The 15132-nt window shown below is 56.6% G+C and overlaps 1 protein-coding gene across 1 annotated transcript in view; it reads left to right on the forward strand.

The window, feature by feature from the left end:
- SKAP1 (src kinase associated phosphoprotein 1) overlaps positions 1-14878 on the forward strand; it is a 149323-nt gene extending 134445 nt beyond the window's left edge. Inside the window, exons 12-13 of the mRNA XM_051774206.1 lie at positions 13914-14036; positions 14563-14878. Coding sequence (XP_051630166.1) covers positions 13914-14015 — 102 coding nt within the window. The 3' untranslated portion in view covers positions 14016-14036; positions 14563-14878. The remainder of the gene's footprint in view (positions 1-13913; positions 14037-14562) is intronic.
- The last annotated feature ends 254 nt before the right edge of the window (positions 14879-15132 follow it).

The raw sequence follows: 15132 nt of genomic DNA on the forward strand, positions 1-15132 counted from the left end.
CCGAGGAGCGTTTGGGGCCGGCTCTGCCACCTCCCTGCCAGGAGGCAGCTGCGTCCCTGGAAGCCTCTCGGAGCCTGGGCTTCAGCAGCCCTTCCTGGCAGGCTGAGAATCCCCCATCTGGGGATCCCAGGGAGCTTTTAGGGCAGCGTTTAGTGACTTGCTGTCCCCCCTGGGCACTGAACCCACCCCCCTGGGCACTGAACCCTCACCCCACTGAACCCACACCCCCAGCCCATCTCCTGGTTTATCCATGGGGTGACACCCGCGTCCATCCCCAGGGTGACTGTGTCTGTGTGTCTGTCTGTCTGTGTGTGTGTCTGTGTCTGTGTGTGCCTGTGTGTGTCTGTCTGTGCGTGTCTGTGTGTGTGTGTGTGTCTGTGTCTGTGTCTGTCTGTCTGTGTGTGTCTGTGTGTCTGTGTGTCTGTGTGTCTGTGTCTGTGTGTCTCTGTGTGTGTGTTTGTCTGTGTGTGTGTGTGTGTGTGTGTCTGTGTGTGTCTGTCTCTGTCTGTCTGTGTGTGTGTGTCTGTGTGTGTCTGTGTGTCTGTGTGTCTGTATGTCTCTGTGTGTGTCTCTGTGTGTCCATGTGTGTGTGTCTGTGTGTGTGTATGTGCCTGTCTGTCTGTCTGTGTGTGTCTGTGTGTCTCTGTGTGTCTGTGTGTCTCTGTGTGTGTCTCTGTGTGTCTCTGTGTGTGTGTCTGTGTGTCTCTGTGTGTGTCTCTGTGTGTCTCTGTGTGTGTGTCTGTGTGTCTGTGTGTATCTGTGTGTCTCTGTGTGTCTGTGTGTGTCTGTGTGTGTCTGTGTGTCCGTGTCTGTCTGTCTGTGCGTGTCTGTGTGCGTGTCCCACCCCGTGCCAGCTCGGGGACACAGCTTGGAGTCACGGCAGGGTTCTCGCTCTCTTCAGTGGCTCCAGATTGCAACCCTTGTGCCGGCTCCCTCACACGGAACCGATGGGTCCTGGGAGCTTTTCCCCCGTAAATTACTCGGGATGCGGCTCCGGGAGGCGGCTCCAGGGTGGGGTGGGAGGAAAAACAAGCCAGAGAGGCAGCGATGGGAGAAGTGGTGGCGAGGGTGGGGAGAGGGGGAAAGGTGTTCGAAAAGCCTGTTCACTCAGCTGCATTTTAATTTCCTTTTCAATCTTGTCCCAATTAATTTCGCCGAGTTAATCTGGCGGAGGCGAAGCCGGCGCGGCCGCTCTGTCTGAACATGAAATAGTGGCTCGTATAAAAACCTATCTGGTGCGAGGGGGGCACTCGCCGGCTGCTGCTCCGGCCCTGCCTGACATTTCCAGCAGCAGAAGGGGGGGAGGAAAAAGTGTTTTGGGGCCGAGTGGACATCGGGAGCTGGGGGGAGATTTGTGGAGTCGTCGAGGTTGGAAAAGGGCTCCGAGATCTTTGTGACCCGGTCAAGCAGAGCAGGGCACTGAGTGGTTTGTGAGCACCTCCAGGGAGGGGGGGCGAGGGCAGCACCCCTGGGTGTCACCCCTCTGTGTCACCCCTCTGTGTCACCCCTCTGGGGGTCACCCTTCGGCTGTGCCAGCACTGGGAGTGCAGGGAATGCCACTCCCGGGGGTTTTCCTCTTTGCCCCCCCAGATCTGGGAGGAGGCTCCTGGTTGCATCCCAGGATCAGCAGCGTTTCATCAGGCCCTGGTGCTGCAGGAATAGTGGGGGACACCAGGGGGTTACCTTCAACTGGGTGTGCTGGGAATGCTGCTCCCAGGGGTTTTCCTCTCTGCCCCCCCAGATCTGGGAGGAGGCTCCTTGTTGAATCCCAGGATCACCAGGATTTGGTCAGGTGCTGCAGGGATAATGGGGACAGGGGATAACAGCTTTACAGCCTGTGTCCCACCTCATCACCCCAAAACGCCCCCGTGGGTGGGCTAAAAACACAGGGAATGAATTTGGGGAGGGAAAAGAGCGATTCCCCATCCCTGGAAGTGTCCAAGGCCAGGTTGGACAGGGCTTGGATCAGCCTGGTCTGGTGGAAGGTGTCCTTGCCCGTGGCAGGGCGTTGTGACAAGGTGATCTCTGAGGTCCCTTCCAACCCAGACCAGCCTGGAATTCTGTGATAATCCCAGCAGAAACCCCGGCACCTCATCCCTGTCCCCGGCCCCGATCCCTCGTCCCCCGGCTGAGTGATTTGTACGTTATGATAATTATTTGAATGCAGCGAGACTTCCTATTTTAAGTGGGCTTAGTTGGATGTGACAAGCCGGCCATAAAACCGGATAAGTTAATTCCCTCAATTGCTTCCAATGAAAGCAGGGGAGGGAAACGCGAGGGGGGGGGAGGGAGGGAGGGAAGGAGGAAGGAGGGGGGGGCGTATTCCCGTATCCCGGACCCCGAGCCAAAGGCTGTGGTGACATCTAGTGGCATTTTCCCTGGATTTGGGGCCGTCTGGCTCACGGGGAGAGGTTCCCTCCCCCCCCGATGTGTTGAACGTTGTGGGTGATGAACGTGATGTGTGATGAGTTTGGCCGGGACTCAGCACCGCGGGGGGGTGGGGGGTTGGAGATGAACCCCCCCCGGGCTCGGCAGCGCTGGGCTCCCGTTAATAATCCCCGCGGGAAAGCTCCCGGGAGCCGGGAGAGGGCCGGGATGGGCCGGCGGGGTCAGCGGGAAGGCAACGGTCACCCACCGGTCAAATTCAAGCGAGGGCCATCCGTCCCCCCCCGGCCCCCCCGGCGGGAGCCAATCGTCCAGAACCGGCCCCTGGCAGCCTCATTCCTCCCAGGTAATTTGGATAAATGAGGGGACACCCGGAGTGCCGAGGACAAAAGGGTGGCCGAGCACAGGGGAAGGGGGGCGGCGGTGCCCGGAGCCCCGAGGCTGCTCCCAAATCCTGCCCCTTCCACAGGGGGTGGGGCACGTGCCCTTCAGGCTGTGCCCCAGATTTTAGAGGGACTCACCCCCATGCCCCAAATTGTGCCCCATCTACAGGGGTTCATCCATGTGTCCTTCAGGCTGTGTCCCAGATTTTATAGGGACTCAGCCCCATGCCCCAAATCATGCCCCTTCCACAGGGATTCATCCATGTGTCCTTCAGGCTGTGTCCCAGATTTTATAGGGACTCACCCCCATGCCCCAAATCATGCCCCTTCCACAGGGATTCATCCATGTGTCCTTCAGGCTGTGTCCCAGATTTTATAGGGACTCACCCCCATGCCCCAAATTGTGCCCCATCCACAGGGGTTCATCCCTGTGTCCTTCGTGCTGTGCCCCAAATTTTAGAGGGACTCATCCCCCTGTCCTTGATGCTGCTCCCAGGATGTGCCCCTTCCACAGGGACTCACCTGTGTGTCTCTGATACTGCATCCCAAATTTTATAGGGACTTGTCCCCCTGTCCTTGATGCTGCTCCCAAATCGTGCCCCTTCCACAGGGACTCACCTGTGTGTCTCTGATACTGCATCCCAAATTTTATAGGGACTCACCCACACGTCCCAAATTGTGCCCCATCCGCAGGGATTCATCCATGTGTCCTTCAGGCTGTGTCCCAAATTTTATAGGAATTCATCCCTCTGTCCTTGATGCTGCTCCCAAATTATACCCCTTCCCTATGGACTCACTCCTGTGTCTCTGAACTGCATCCCAAATTTTACAGGGACTCGCCTCCATGTCCCAAATTGTGCCCCATCCTCAGGGACTCACCCACATACCCTTCAGGCTGTGTCCCAAATTTTATAGGGACTCACCCCCCTGTCCTTGATGCTGCTCCCAAATTGTGCCCCTTCCACAGGGACTCACCCCTGTGTCTCCCCTACTGCATCCCAAATTTTATAGACACTCACCCCCATGTCCTTGATGCTTCATCCCAAATTTTTCCCGCTCCACAGGGACTCACCTGCACGTCCCTGATGCTTCATCCCAAATTTTACCTCATCCACAGGGACTCACCTGCACGTCCCTGGTGCTTCATCCCAAATTCTTCCCCCTCCACAGGGACTCACCTGCATGTCCCTTGTGCTTCATCCCAAATTCTTCCCTCTCCACAGGGACTCACCTGCACGTCCCTGATGCCACATCCCAAATTTTTTCCCCGACCCCGCTGCTTTCCCCCCACTTTGGCCATGGACAGTCCTGGTCCCCGGGGGCACAGGGAGCCCCTTTCCCGTGCTCCTGGTATCCCAAACCCATCCCTGGTGCTCTCTGGAAGTTGCTGAGACCTTTCCCCCCAAGCCCACGAGCTGGCACGTTGTTCCACGGGGGGATTTCAGGTTTGAGGAAACACTCTGAGCATTTATTTTGCCCTGAAATGTATAATAAATGCTGTTAAGGACGTGGGCTTTGACAGAGGTAATAATAAATTCCGTGCTAAAGACAGTAGTTTAATTCCTTCTCCCCTCCAATACTGCCCAGAATAAACTATATTCATCACCCAGTAATTTTTTACCCCATAAATCTTTAAAACGAACCGTCGGAGGCTGTTGAGGCTGAAATATTGTGAATTTATTAGATATGCCCGTGTAGGATTGGATTCAGAGGTTTCCATTCGAATATATTAACGGGGGAAATTTGTGTCTCTGAGTGTGACAATCCTGCCATTTTCCAAAGGCTCCGGAACGAGCGGCAGCTCCTCCAGACTCGGCTCCTGCCTTTGATTTGACAGAGATTTAAGGACAAACCCCTCGATGGGGGTGTTTTTTTTTTTTGGGGGGGGGGGGGGTGACATTTGCTGCGGTGCCCTCGGGTGGCAAAACCCGAATAAATAAGAGTGAATAAATAGGTAAATACACGTCGGGGGGTAAATAAATAAACGTCGAGCTAAACGGGGAGGTAAATAGGTGAATAAATACAGGGGCAGAGAGATAAATAATGGGAGAGGCAGAGAGAGAAATAAATCAATCTCGAGGTGGGTGAAGAAAGGGCTTTATATAAGGAAGCAGATCAATAAGTAAATAAATATATAAGTGAATAAATAGAGAGGGGTTTTTTCTCCGGTGTGGCAAATGCCTGACAATTTCCCAGTTTGTTTTGTAAATGGGAGTGGGAATTTCACTTGGAAGTCGTGATGATGGGAGGTGTTAAAGTGAAGCCTCGTCCTTAAACCCTTCCCTTCCCGATTGCAGCTTTCCCAGGTTGTTTTATGGACCTGCATATTATATAGATGTTATATAGATATAGATATAATGTGTAATTATATAGGCAATGTCTTATATTTTTAGCTATGTAATATTATTGACTATAACATTATGAGTGTAATATTATTGATTTGGACTTTGGTGATCCTTGTTGGGTCCCCTCCAACTCAGGATATTCATGATTATATAATATATTATATATTATATTATATATTATATATTACATTATTATAATATATATTATATATATATTTATATATAATATATAATATATTTTTAGCTATATAATATTATTGACTATAACATTATGAGTGTAATATTATTGAATTGGACTTTGGTGATCCTTGAGGGTCTCTTCCAACTCGGGATATTCATAATTATATAATATATGATATATTATATATTACATGATTATAATATATTTATATATTATATATATTTATATATTTTATATATAATATATTTTTAGTTATATAATATTATTGACTATAAAATTATGAGTGTAATATTATTGAGTTGGACTTTGGTGATCCTTGTGGGTCCCCTCCAACTCGGGATATTCATGATTATATATTATACATTATATGATTATATAACATACAATATTATAAACAATATTCTCTCTCTATTCTATCCATCCACGCCTGTAGGTTGTTCAGATTTGGGAAGTGGGGGAGGAAAAGGAGGAGCCCTGAGGGTAAAATCCCAATTCCACCTGGGCAGAACAGCCCGGGGGGGTTCAAATGTGCCAAGGGCTGAGAGTGGCACCTCCAGCCCTGGCAGGTGGGAGCCTGTGGAGCTCAGGGCACCTTTGTTTCCTTTGCTGATGTGAGATGCCAGCAGAGAGAGGGAATCTTTGTTCATTAGAGAGAGACGGAGCTAATTATAAAACCATCTCGGGGGCCAGGAGGCGCCGGTAACATTTACACCAATTGATGTGGTAACATTTCCAGCGGCTTCTGCTGCAAAATGTCACGTAGCCGGCTCGTTTCCATCAGGGACGAGTTAATAGATGGATGGGATTCAAACTCCCGGAATCCAAACCCGGGCTCGGGAATAAAATCGAGTTTGCCTTGGCCAGAGGTCCCTCCGTGCCCCCAAACGTCCCCAGTTCCCGGCGTTTCGCCCTCTTTGAGGTCACAGGTCGAGGGTGAAAAGTGAGAGCAGGAATTAAAGTCCTGACAACACTGAAATCCGGGGGTGGGGGAGCTCGGAGGAGCCTGGTTTGGGGTGGGGGAGCTCGGAGGAGCCTGGTTTGGGGTGGGGGAGCTCGGAGGAGCCTGCTTTGGGGGCAGGTTCACATCCCACCCCACTCAGGACCTCACACCCGCCGGCGTTCTGTGCTCACTCTGCTCCGTCCTCCCTTCCCTCCATCCTCCCTTCTCTCTGTCCTTCATTCTCTCCATCCTCCCTTCCCTCTGTTCTCCCTTCTCTCCATCCTCCCTTCCTTCCATCCTCCCTTCCCTCCATCATCCCTTCCCTCCATCATCCCCCTCCATCCTCCTTTCCCTCCATCCTCCCTTCCCTCCATCCTCCCTTCCTTCCATCCTCCCTTCTCTCCATCCTCCCTTCCCTTCCCTCTGTTCTCCCTTCCCTCCATCCTCCCTTCCATCTGTTCTCCCCTCCATCCTCCCTTCCCTCCATCCTCTCCTCCATCCTCCCTTCTCTCCATCCTCCCTTCCCTCTGTTCTCCCCTCCATCCTCCCTTCCCTCCATCCTCCCTTCCCTCCATCCTCCCTCCCCTCCATCCTCCCTTCTCTCCATCCTCCCTTCCCTCCATCCTTCCCTCCGCCCTCCCTTCCCTCCTTTCCTTTCTTTTTTTTTTTTCTTTTTTAAATCCCCTTTCCCAAGCTGCTCCATCTGTAAACGAACCAACATCTTGATTTTATGGCCTCTCTCTTTCCTACCACGGAGAGGGGGAAGCAGAGGGAGGGGGGGGAGTCATGGAATGCCTAAGTAAGACTTTAATTCGGGATTCACTCGCGCCGGAGTTGTCACAAACCATAATGCAGGATTTAATTAAAATAACACGAGATGCGTCTCGATATGTCCTGGGGTAGCGATCACCCACTTCCAGCCGCCGCTCCCGGCCTTGGATTTATGGAGGTGCAGCAGAGGGATGAGGCAGGGAACACTTGGAGCATCGTTCTCGCCGAGGCTGAGCCTCGTTCCGTCCTCTCCTGCCCTTTCCTTGTGTGGTTCTCCAAGGATTTGGGACCTTTGGGTGTGTGAGGGATCCGGGGGTCCTGGGTCTGGCTCCTGGTCGAGGCATGGGGTGGTTGGGGGGATGCTGGGTGTCAGAGAAAGGGGTGGGATTGGGGTTTGGAACGTGGGCCCTGGGACTCCTTGTCCGAGGGAAGAGGGGGACATTCCCTGTGACCCCTTGTCCGAGGGAAGAGGGGGACATTCCCTGTGACCCCCTGTCCAAGGGAAGAGGAGGACACCCACTCCCAGTGACCCCATCCCAGGGAAGAGGGGGACACCCACTCCCAGTGACCCCATCCCAGGGAAGAGAGGGACACCCACTCCCAGTGACCCCATCCCAGGGGAGAGGGGGACACCCACTCCCAGTGACCCCATCCCAAGGGAGAGGGGGACCCTGTTCCCTGTGACAAGTCACAGGGAAGAGAAGGACCCTGCTCCCAGTGCCCCCCTGTCCCGGTTCAGGTGCTTCTCCCCCCCCCCCCCGGGGGTCCCTCATCCTTTCCCCACATCCCTCCCATCAATCCCGGGGGAAAGACGGGTGGTTTGAGGTCACCCATTAATCAGGAGCCTGAATCCCAACGAAGGAAGGAAGCAGCAGTTTGGGGCAGCAGTTTGGGGCTGGCTGGGCTCGGGGGTTTGCACTGGGTGGGGAATGTGGGAAGAAAACGAGGTGTTTTTGCAAATTCCTGGTGAAGTTGTGGATCTGTCACCTTCTCCCCATCCCAGGGTTTATCCCCCTCGTTCCCTCTGCCTCCCCCAGTGCCCCAAACCCATCCCAAGGGTTTGGGGAAATAATCGGGTGACCTTTGGAGAGGAGCTGGGGTGGGGGGTGTGTGTTACCGTGTAAAGCTATTTTAGCCCTCTGGATCAAATCCAGCAGGGAATCGGCACTCCCCGCTCCCCTGCACATCCCCGCTCCCCTCTCCCGGGCGGTCAGGGCCGGCTGGTTCCCGGCACACGCGATTATCCTGAGCCCTCTTTCCCAGGTCACAGGCGGAGTTTTTAACTCCGGTGGCCGCTCGTCTCCACCCGGCGGGAGCGCGCGGGGCTTCAGAGGCGAAAATAATTGGCTGCAGAACAAATTTAGGAAATGGAGTGTGCGATAAAGCAGATAAAAATCGCTCCCGGTTTTGTTTTTCTGGTGGTTTTTTTTTGTTTCCTCCCCCCTTTCCCGGTGGCGGCGAGGGCAGGGACGGCTGGGAAGGGACCGGGCTGGAGCTGGTTTTTACCTCCCTTGCAACTTCGCCATTAAAGTTGCACCTACAGCTAGGAAGTTTGTCCGTGAAAAATGGTCATTTTGTTTCCCCCCCGCTCAAAGCAACGTTATTAAAATGCTAATTTAAAAGAAAAAGGAGTTAAATATCTCGCGATGGTGCAGCCTAATTGCAGCCATAATGAGCTCTCTAAATGTGAGTGCCCCTGACACACGGAGAGCATAAACAGCCGCGAACACATCATTAGTGCTCGCGTTCATTTATTCTGCCGACCTGGCGATGACCCCGCGGAGGGTCGGGAGGAGCAGGTGGATCCGGCTGCGCGGCCCCCGGGGATGCGGGAAGCGAAGCCGGGAGCGGCTGCCATGGCAACGCGGGGGATGCGGGACCGCCCGCCCGCCGAGCAGCCCCCCCCCAAACCCCCCCCCATCTGCCCTGTGCCCCGCGCAGCCACGGACCCCCGGGCACCCCCCGGGCATCCCCCTGGCACCCCCAGACCCCTCCTGCACCCCCAGACCCTCCTGCACCCCCTGCATCCCTCCCTGCACCCCCTGACCCCTCCTTGCATCCCCAGATCCTCCTGCACCCCCAGACCCCTCCTTGCACCCCCTGCATCCCTCCTTGCACCCCCAGACCCCTCCCTGCACCCCCAGACCCCTCCCTGCAACCCCAGACCCTCCTGCACCCCCAGACCCCCCCTTGCACCCCCAGACCCTCCTGCACCCCCAGACCCCTCCCTGCACCCCCTGCATCCCTGGACACTGCTCATCCCTGCATCCTGCTCATCCCTAGATCCTGGGCATCCTCCCAGCACCTAAAGTATCCCTGCACCCCCAGACCCCTCCCTGCACCCCACTCATCCCTGGATCCTGCTCATCCCTGGGTCCTGCTCATCCCTGGATCCCGGGCATCCTCCCAGCACCCTACGTACCCCTGCATCCCTGGGTCCCCCCTGCACCCTGAGCATCCCTGGAGTCCCTGCACCCCCGGACCCAGCACATCCCCTGGACCCCGTGGAGGGCTGTGGGGTGATGTGGGGTGACAGCACCCGGAACCCCAGGGAGGGTGCAGAGGCAGTGGAGACAGAATCCCGGAATCAATCCTGGAATCAATCCTAGAATCACATTTGGGTTGGAAGGGACCTTAAAGCCCGTCCAGTGCCACCCCCTGCCATGGGCAGGGACACCTTCCACCCGCCCAGGCTGCTCCAAGCCCCGTCCAACCTGGCCTTGGACACTTCCAGGGATGGGGCAGCCACAGCTTCTCTGGGAAATCCATCCCAGCCCCTCCCCACCCTCCCAGGGAAGAATTTATATTTTCTATCTAGTCTGAATCTCCCATTTTTCCTCTTAAAACCATTGCCCCTTGTTCCTCTCAGGCCCTGCTGACAAGTCTGTCCTCATTTTCCTTTTCTCCCCCCTTGGCTTTGGTGGGATGAGGAAACTGGGGCAGGGAGGGGGGGGAAGGCACCTGAGCTGTGCCAGGCTGGGGGCACCCAGGAGTGCTGTGCCCACCCTGTGCTGATGTTGTTTTGGGGCATCTGAGCATCCACACCCGTTTTCCGAGCTCGGAGCGGGCCGGGACCTTCTGGAGGGAGGAGAGGAAGGAGCTCGATAAAAGCGATTCTTTGGGAATGATTTTCGCCCCATTCCAGCCTGTTTGCTTCCAAACAGCCCCTCGAATCACCGGCAACACCACGACAACTTCCCTTGGATTTTTTTTCCCCCCTGATTATTTTATTTTATCTCCTCTCTCTCTCCTGTCCGGGGGGGGGGAGGGCACAGGGACACCGGCCCCGGGAAAGACTTTAAAATTAAAAACAATCCCCCAGCCCGCACCTTCCAGCCCTCCCTCCCTCCCCTTCTGCCGTGCACTCTCGATGAACCTGTGATATTGTAGCAATGGCCCTTGAAGTGCGGTGGGGAGGTGATTTAGGAGAATATTAAAGGCAATGTGGAGACTCGGAAGGCGCCTCTCTCGGGGAGATCTGCAGAAATACGCGGCACAGATGGGCTGAGCAGATTAAACATTTCCGTCACATTGTTTTCCAGTCGCGGTGCCTGAGGGTTGGCACCGCGGTCAGGGAGGGAGGGAGCCGGCTGGAATAAAGGCTGGAATAAAGGCTGGAATAAAAGGCTGGAATAAAGGCTGGAATAAAAGATGAACGCGCCGGTTCCACGAGCCCCGGGGCCGCCGGGGTGATTGTCCCTCTCTCCTCTGCCCCCTCCCGGTGTCCGGAGGGATGTTTGTCCCTCTGTCCCCGACAGGGGAGTTTGTCCCTCTGACCCCGAGCGGGGTCGTGCTCTGGGGCGGGTGGGTTTGGGGTCTGTGGCGGTGCCTGGCTCTGCTGGTGGGTTATTTTGGTTACCTGGGTAAATCCTGAACCCATTTGGGGCTGGTTTCCCCCTTGGAAAGCCCGAGGAATTGTCTCAAAGAGGAGCTGAGTGATTTTTAAGGGGAAATGGAATCCTGAACCCATTTGGGGCTGGTCCCCCCTTGCAAAGCCTGAGGAATTGTCTCAAGGAGGAGTTAGGTTGTTTTGAAGGGGAAATGGAACCCTGAACCCATTTGGGACTGGTCCCTCCAAGGAAAGCCCGAGGAATTGTCTCAAGGAGGATCTGGGGTTTTTTTAAGGGGAAATGGTTAATTGGGTAAATCCTGAACCCATTTGGGGCTGATCCCTCCATGGAAAGCCTGAGGAATTTTCTCAAGGAGAAGTTAGGTTGTTTTTAAGGGGAAATGGAATCCTGAACCCCTTTGGGGCTGGTCCCTCCTTGGAAAGCCTGAGGAATTGTCTCAAGCAGGAGGTGGCCTCTTATCCTTGCCAAAATTTTCCTCATGGTTGTTTCTTCCCGGTTTTCCCCCTCCAGGGCCCATCACCTTCCTCCCCCTCCACCTCCCCGAGTGTTGCTGCCCTGAGCTCCTCCCGGGTGTCAGCTCCTTCCCCCTGGGATGGGACGTGGAGCTCCCAGTGGGATGGGACACATGGATTGTGTTGGGATGGGACACTCGGATCCTGGTGGGATGGGACACTCAGATCCTGGTGGGATGGGACACTGTGCCCACCCTGGCAATGCCAGAGCTGACACTGCAGATGGAAAAAGGGGAAGGAGCCCCCAGCCCCAGCTGTGTATCCAAAGCTCCCTGGCTGGGAATCCAATCCCTGGAAACAAGTGGGAATTGTTGATTTTTATAAGGAGCCACCCTACAAAATAGTAGATGTGGAGAAAAGGGTGAGCATCGCCCAAATTAACTCCTCTGTGTGCCAGGCTGGGGGATGTGCCAAGGAAGTGCCATTCCCACTGAAATCCAGGTCGTGGCTGTCGCCTGGAGTTGTTTCCTTTCCCCCTTTTCCCTCTCCCTTGCCGATGGAATGAGCAGCTCGAAGCTTTTTAAGGCCCCGTGCATCAACCCCCCCCTTCCAAAAGCCCTGATGGTGGGTGATGATCCCAAATCCCCCCCCAAAAGCCCTGATGGTGGGTGATGATCCCAAATCCCCCCCCCCAAAAGCCCTGATGGTGGGTGATGATCCCGGGTGATGATCCCAGCCAGGGTGATGATCCCGGGTGATGATCCCAGCCGGTGTTTGCTCCAGCTCTGTTCAGCACCAGGGATTTCGGGAATGACGCTTGGAGAAGTGCTTTGGGAGGGTGGGGAGGGGTTTCTTCTTTCCTGGGAGAAATCCCAGCGTTTCGGGGGCACAGCGAGCCCCCCATGGCCGTGCAGAGGGTGGCGTTGGGGTGACCCCCAAACCCAGTCCCCTGTTCTTTGCCAGCACGGGAAGGGCACCGGATTCCCAGTTTGGGGCTGGGGCAGAGCGCTGGCTGTGCTCTGTGTCCTGCCCGATGCCCGGCTGGGGTTCCCAGGGGCTCCTGGCACCCCAACACCCCCCCGCAGGCAGCACCCAGAGCAGCGGAGGGGGCAGAGATCCCACTCCCCTCTCCCTCCTCCCTGGAGCGATTCCCCTCCCGATCAGCGCCTTCTTCCCAATCCCTTCCCCGAAGTCTCGGCTAAATTACTTCCCTCCCCCCTCCTGCAGCACAGCCCAGGCAGGTACCGCGCACAGAGGCCCCATTAGCGTGTAATTAGGTAGATTCCAGCAAAACCCCATCCTCAGGCTCCCTCCTCCCCCTCTCCCCCTCCCCGAAGCCGGCGAGAGGCGTCGGCGAGATGGAAACGAGCGTCTCCAGACAGAGCAGAGTTCGCCCTGCGCTGGGCTCTGCCTCGCTGTGCCAGTGCTCTCCTCGTTTTAATAGTTTAATAAAAATTAGCATAATTAACGAACATCTGTATGATCCAGAGTGGCGCAATTTGGCACTTGGAAACGAGGACTTAAACGTTATTGCCGGGAGTTTAATGTTGTTTTAATTCTTTCTGGCACCGGCGCGCGGCGGAACAAACGGCTCGGGCTCGGCTGCTGCTTCATTTGCATCTCCCTCCCTTTGATGATGAGCGATCGTCGGGTTACCCGGCGATCCGTCAAAGCAGAAATTATTTTAAAACACCTCTCGCGGCGTCCCAGCCGCGGAATTGCTGAGGGAGGGGGGCGGGCACGGGGTCCTTTTCGTGCCCGGGGGGGTGCCCGGGGTACAAATAAACCCGGATTTTTTCCTTCTGACGGGAGGATTTGTTTTCCCCTCCCGGCTGGTGGGATGTGTTCTCCCAGCCCTCCATCCTGCTGTCCCTCCCCAGTCCTTCCCATCCAGTTCCGTGCTCTTTGCTGCAGTGGGGGGGTCCCTGGGGAAGGGTCAGGATTCCTGGCCCCCCTTCCTGGCTCTGGCGAGGGCAGCACCATCTGCAGAGTGTCTGTCTCGGGTGACTCAGCCCTTCTCCCCCCGTCAGGAAGCAGGGATGGGCTTGGGGGACAACATGAAATGTCCCCAGCCAGGCAGTGAGGGAACAGGGAGCTTGGAGCAGGGAATGGGATGTGCTGCCTGGAACGTCTAAATTTAACATCCAATTTGTTTAAAGCTCACCTGTTTTGATGCCAAACTCCTCGAACCCGTGTGTGCAAACTCCTCCTCTTGCACACCCGGAGGGAGGAAAGTTTTCCCTGTTGTTATTTCCCTGTCGGGGAGGAGGGGGGGGGAAATCCCACCTAAATCTGGGGAGGGAACGGATTATCCAGGCATGATCCAGCTGGAGGGGCTTCTGGAGCTCCAGGCTGAGGGCTGGGCCTCCCTGGGGGGTTGATATTTGAAATTAAACGCCCCCAAAATACCGGGGTGTGAATTAAACGTTGAGTTTCTGAGAGGCCCCAGAGCGAAGGGGGCAGGACGAGGGAGGGGGGACAGGAAGGGCAGGGAAGGATTTACTGGGGGAGAGGTGGGACTGGGGGGGTTTCTGTGGGAGTCTGGGGGGGGCTGGAGAGCCAAAGGAAGGGCCCTGAGCCACATTCCATGCCCGTGTCCCCCCAGGAATACGACGTGTACGGCTGGTGGGTGGGAGAGCTCAACGACGAGGTCGGGATCGTGCCCAGGGATTACCTGGAGGCCGCCTACGAGCTGGAGGAGCGGTGAGGGGGGACAGTGAGACCCCAGGTGAGAGCAGAGGGGGCACCCGGGGTGTGTTCCTGCCGGGAATGGGGCCTGGAGGTGGGTGGGAGTGAGGGCTGGAGGTGGGTGATGTGGAGGCAGCTCCATCCCCTGGGGTGTCCCGGCATCCCTGAGGACTGACTGCCTCTGGCTCCATCTCCTGGTCTCCCGTTTCACCCGGGAACAGGCGAGAGACCAGGAGCCACGGTGGCAGTTCAGGGGCGGTGCCACCCCGCCCAGTGCCCCCCAAATCCCATGGGAGGGACGTGGTGAAGCCACGGCAGCCCCCAGGGCCGCCAAGAGCTGTCACTGTGCCACCAACCCCGACACCAAGTGCCAGAAACAGGGAGTTTTCCTCCCAAAACCCCACAATGGAGCCGTTCCCTTGTGGAAACCGAGGCACGGGGCAGGGCTGGGAAGGAGGGGTCTGGAGTGCTGCCACCTCCTTGTGCCTCTGTGCCCGTGGCAGTGCCAGCCCCGCTGTCCCCTTCCCCACCATCACCCGTGTCTCTCTCCCCGTCCCCAAACCCAGGCACTCCTCTCTCCCTGGCCGTGCTGAGACACCAGTGACACCAGTCCCCACCAGCAGCCCGCCCTGCCGTGAGCACCCCTGGCACGAAGAGACCCCCGCGGTGCCCGGGGGTGCCCTCCTGGGGGTCCGGGGGGGGGGTTGGCACCCCGCAATAAAGGCGTTTTCCTCTCCCTTCTTGGCCGCTCCAGACCTCGTGGAGCCGGAGCAGGGGGTGGGAAGTGCCCCCCGGGTCCACCTCCCCCCTCCCCTTCCCCAGCTCTGAGCACCCCCAGAGCCCCCCGGGCCTGGCCGAGCCCTCGGCTGAGCCCGGTGCATCCTCCCCTTCCTCCTCCTCCTCCTCCCCTTCCTCCTCCTCCTCCTCCCCTTCCTCCTCCTCCTCCTCCTCCTCCCGCACTTGGCCGAAGGACCACTAGATGGTGGTAGGGCCCCGCTCCCCGCAGCCTTCAGGGGAGGTGCCCAAACCCTCCCCGGGCCGTGCGGGGCAGCCCCCCCGGATCCCCTCCCGGCACGGGGGTGAGCCCGAGGGGCAGCTCCGGGGCACAGCCGGGCAGATGTTTGGAGCCAGGCAGA

Source organism: Manacus candei, unplaced genomic scaffold (assembly GCF_025592945.1).
Source record: "Manacus candei isolate 608988 ecotype Guabito, Panama unplaced genomic scaffold, ASM2559294v1 h1tg000192l, whole genome shotgun sequence".
NCBI classification, from domain to species: Eukaryota; Metazoa; Chordata; class Aves; order Passeriformes; family Pipridae; genus Manacus; species Manacus candei.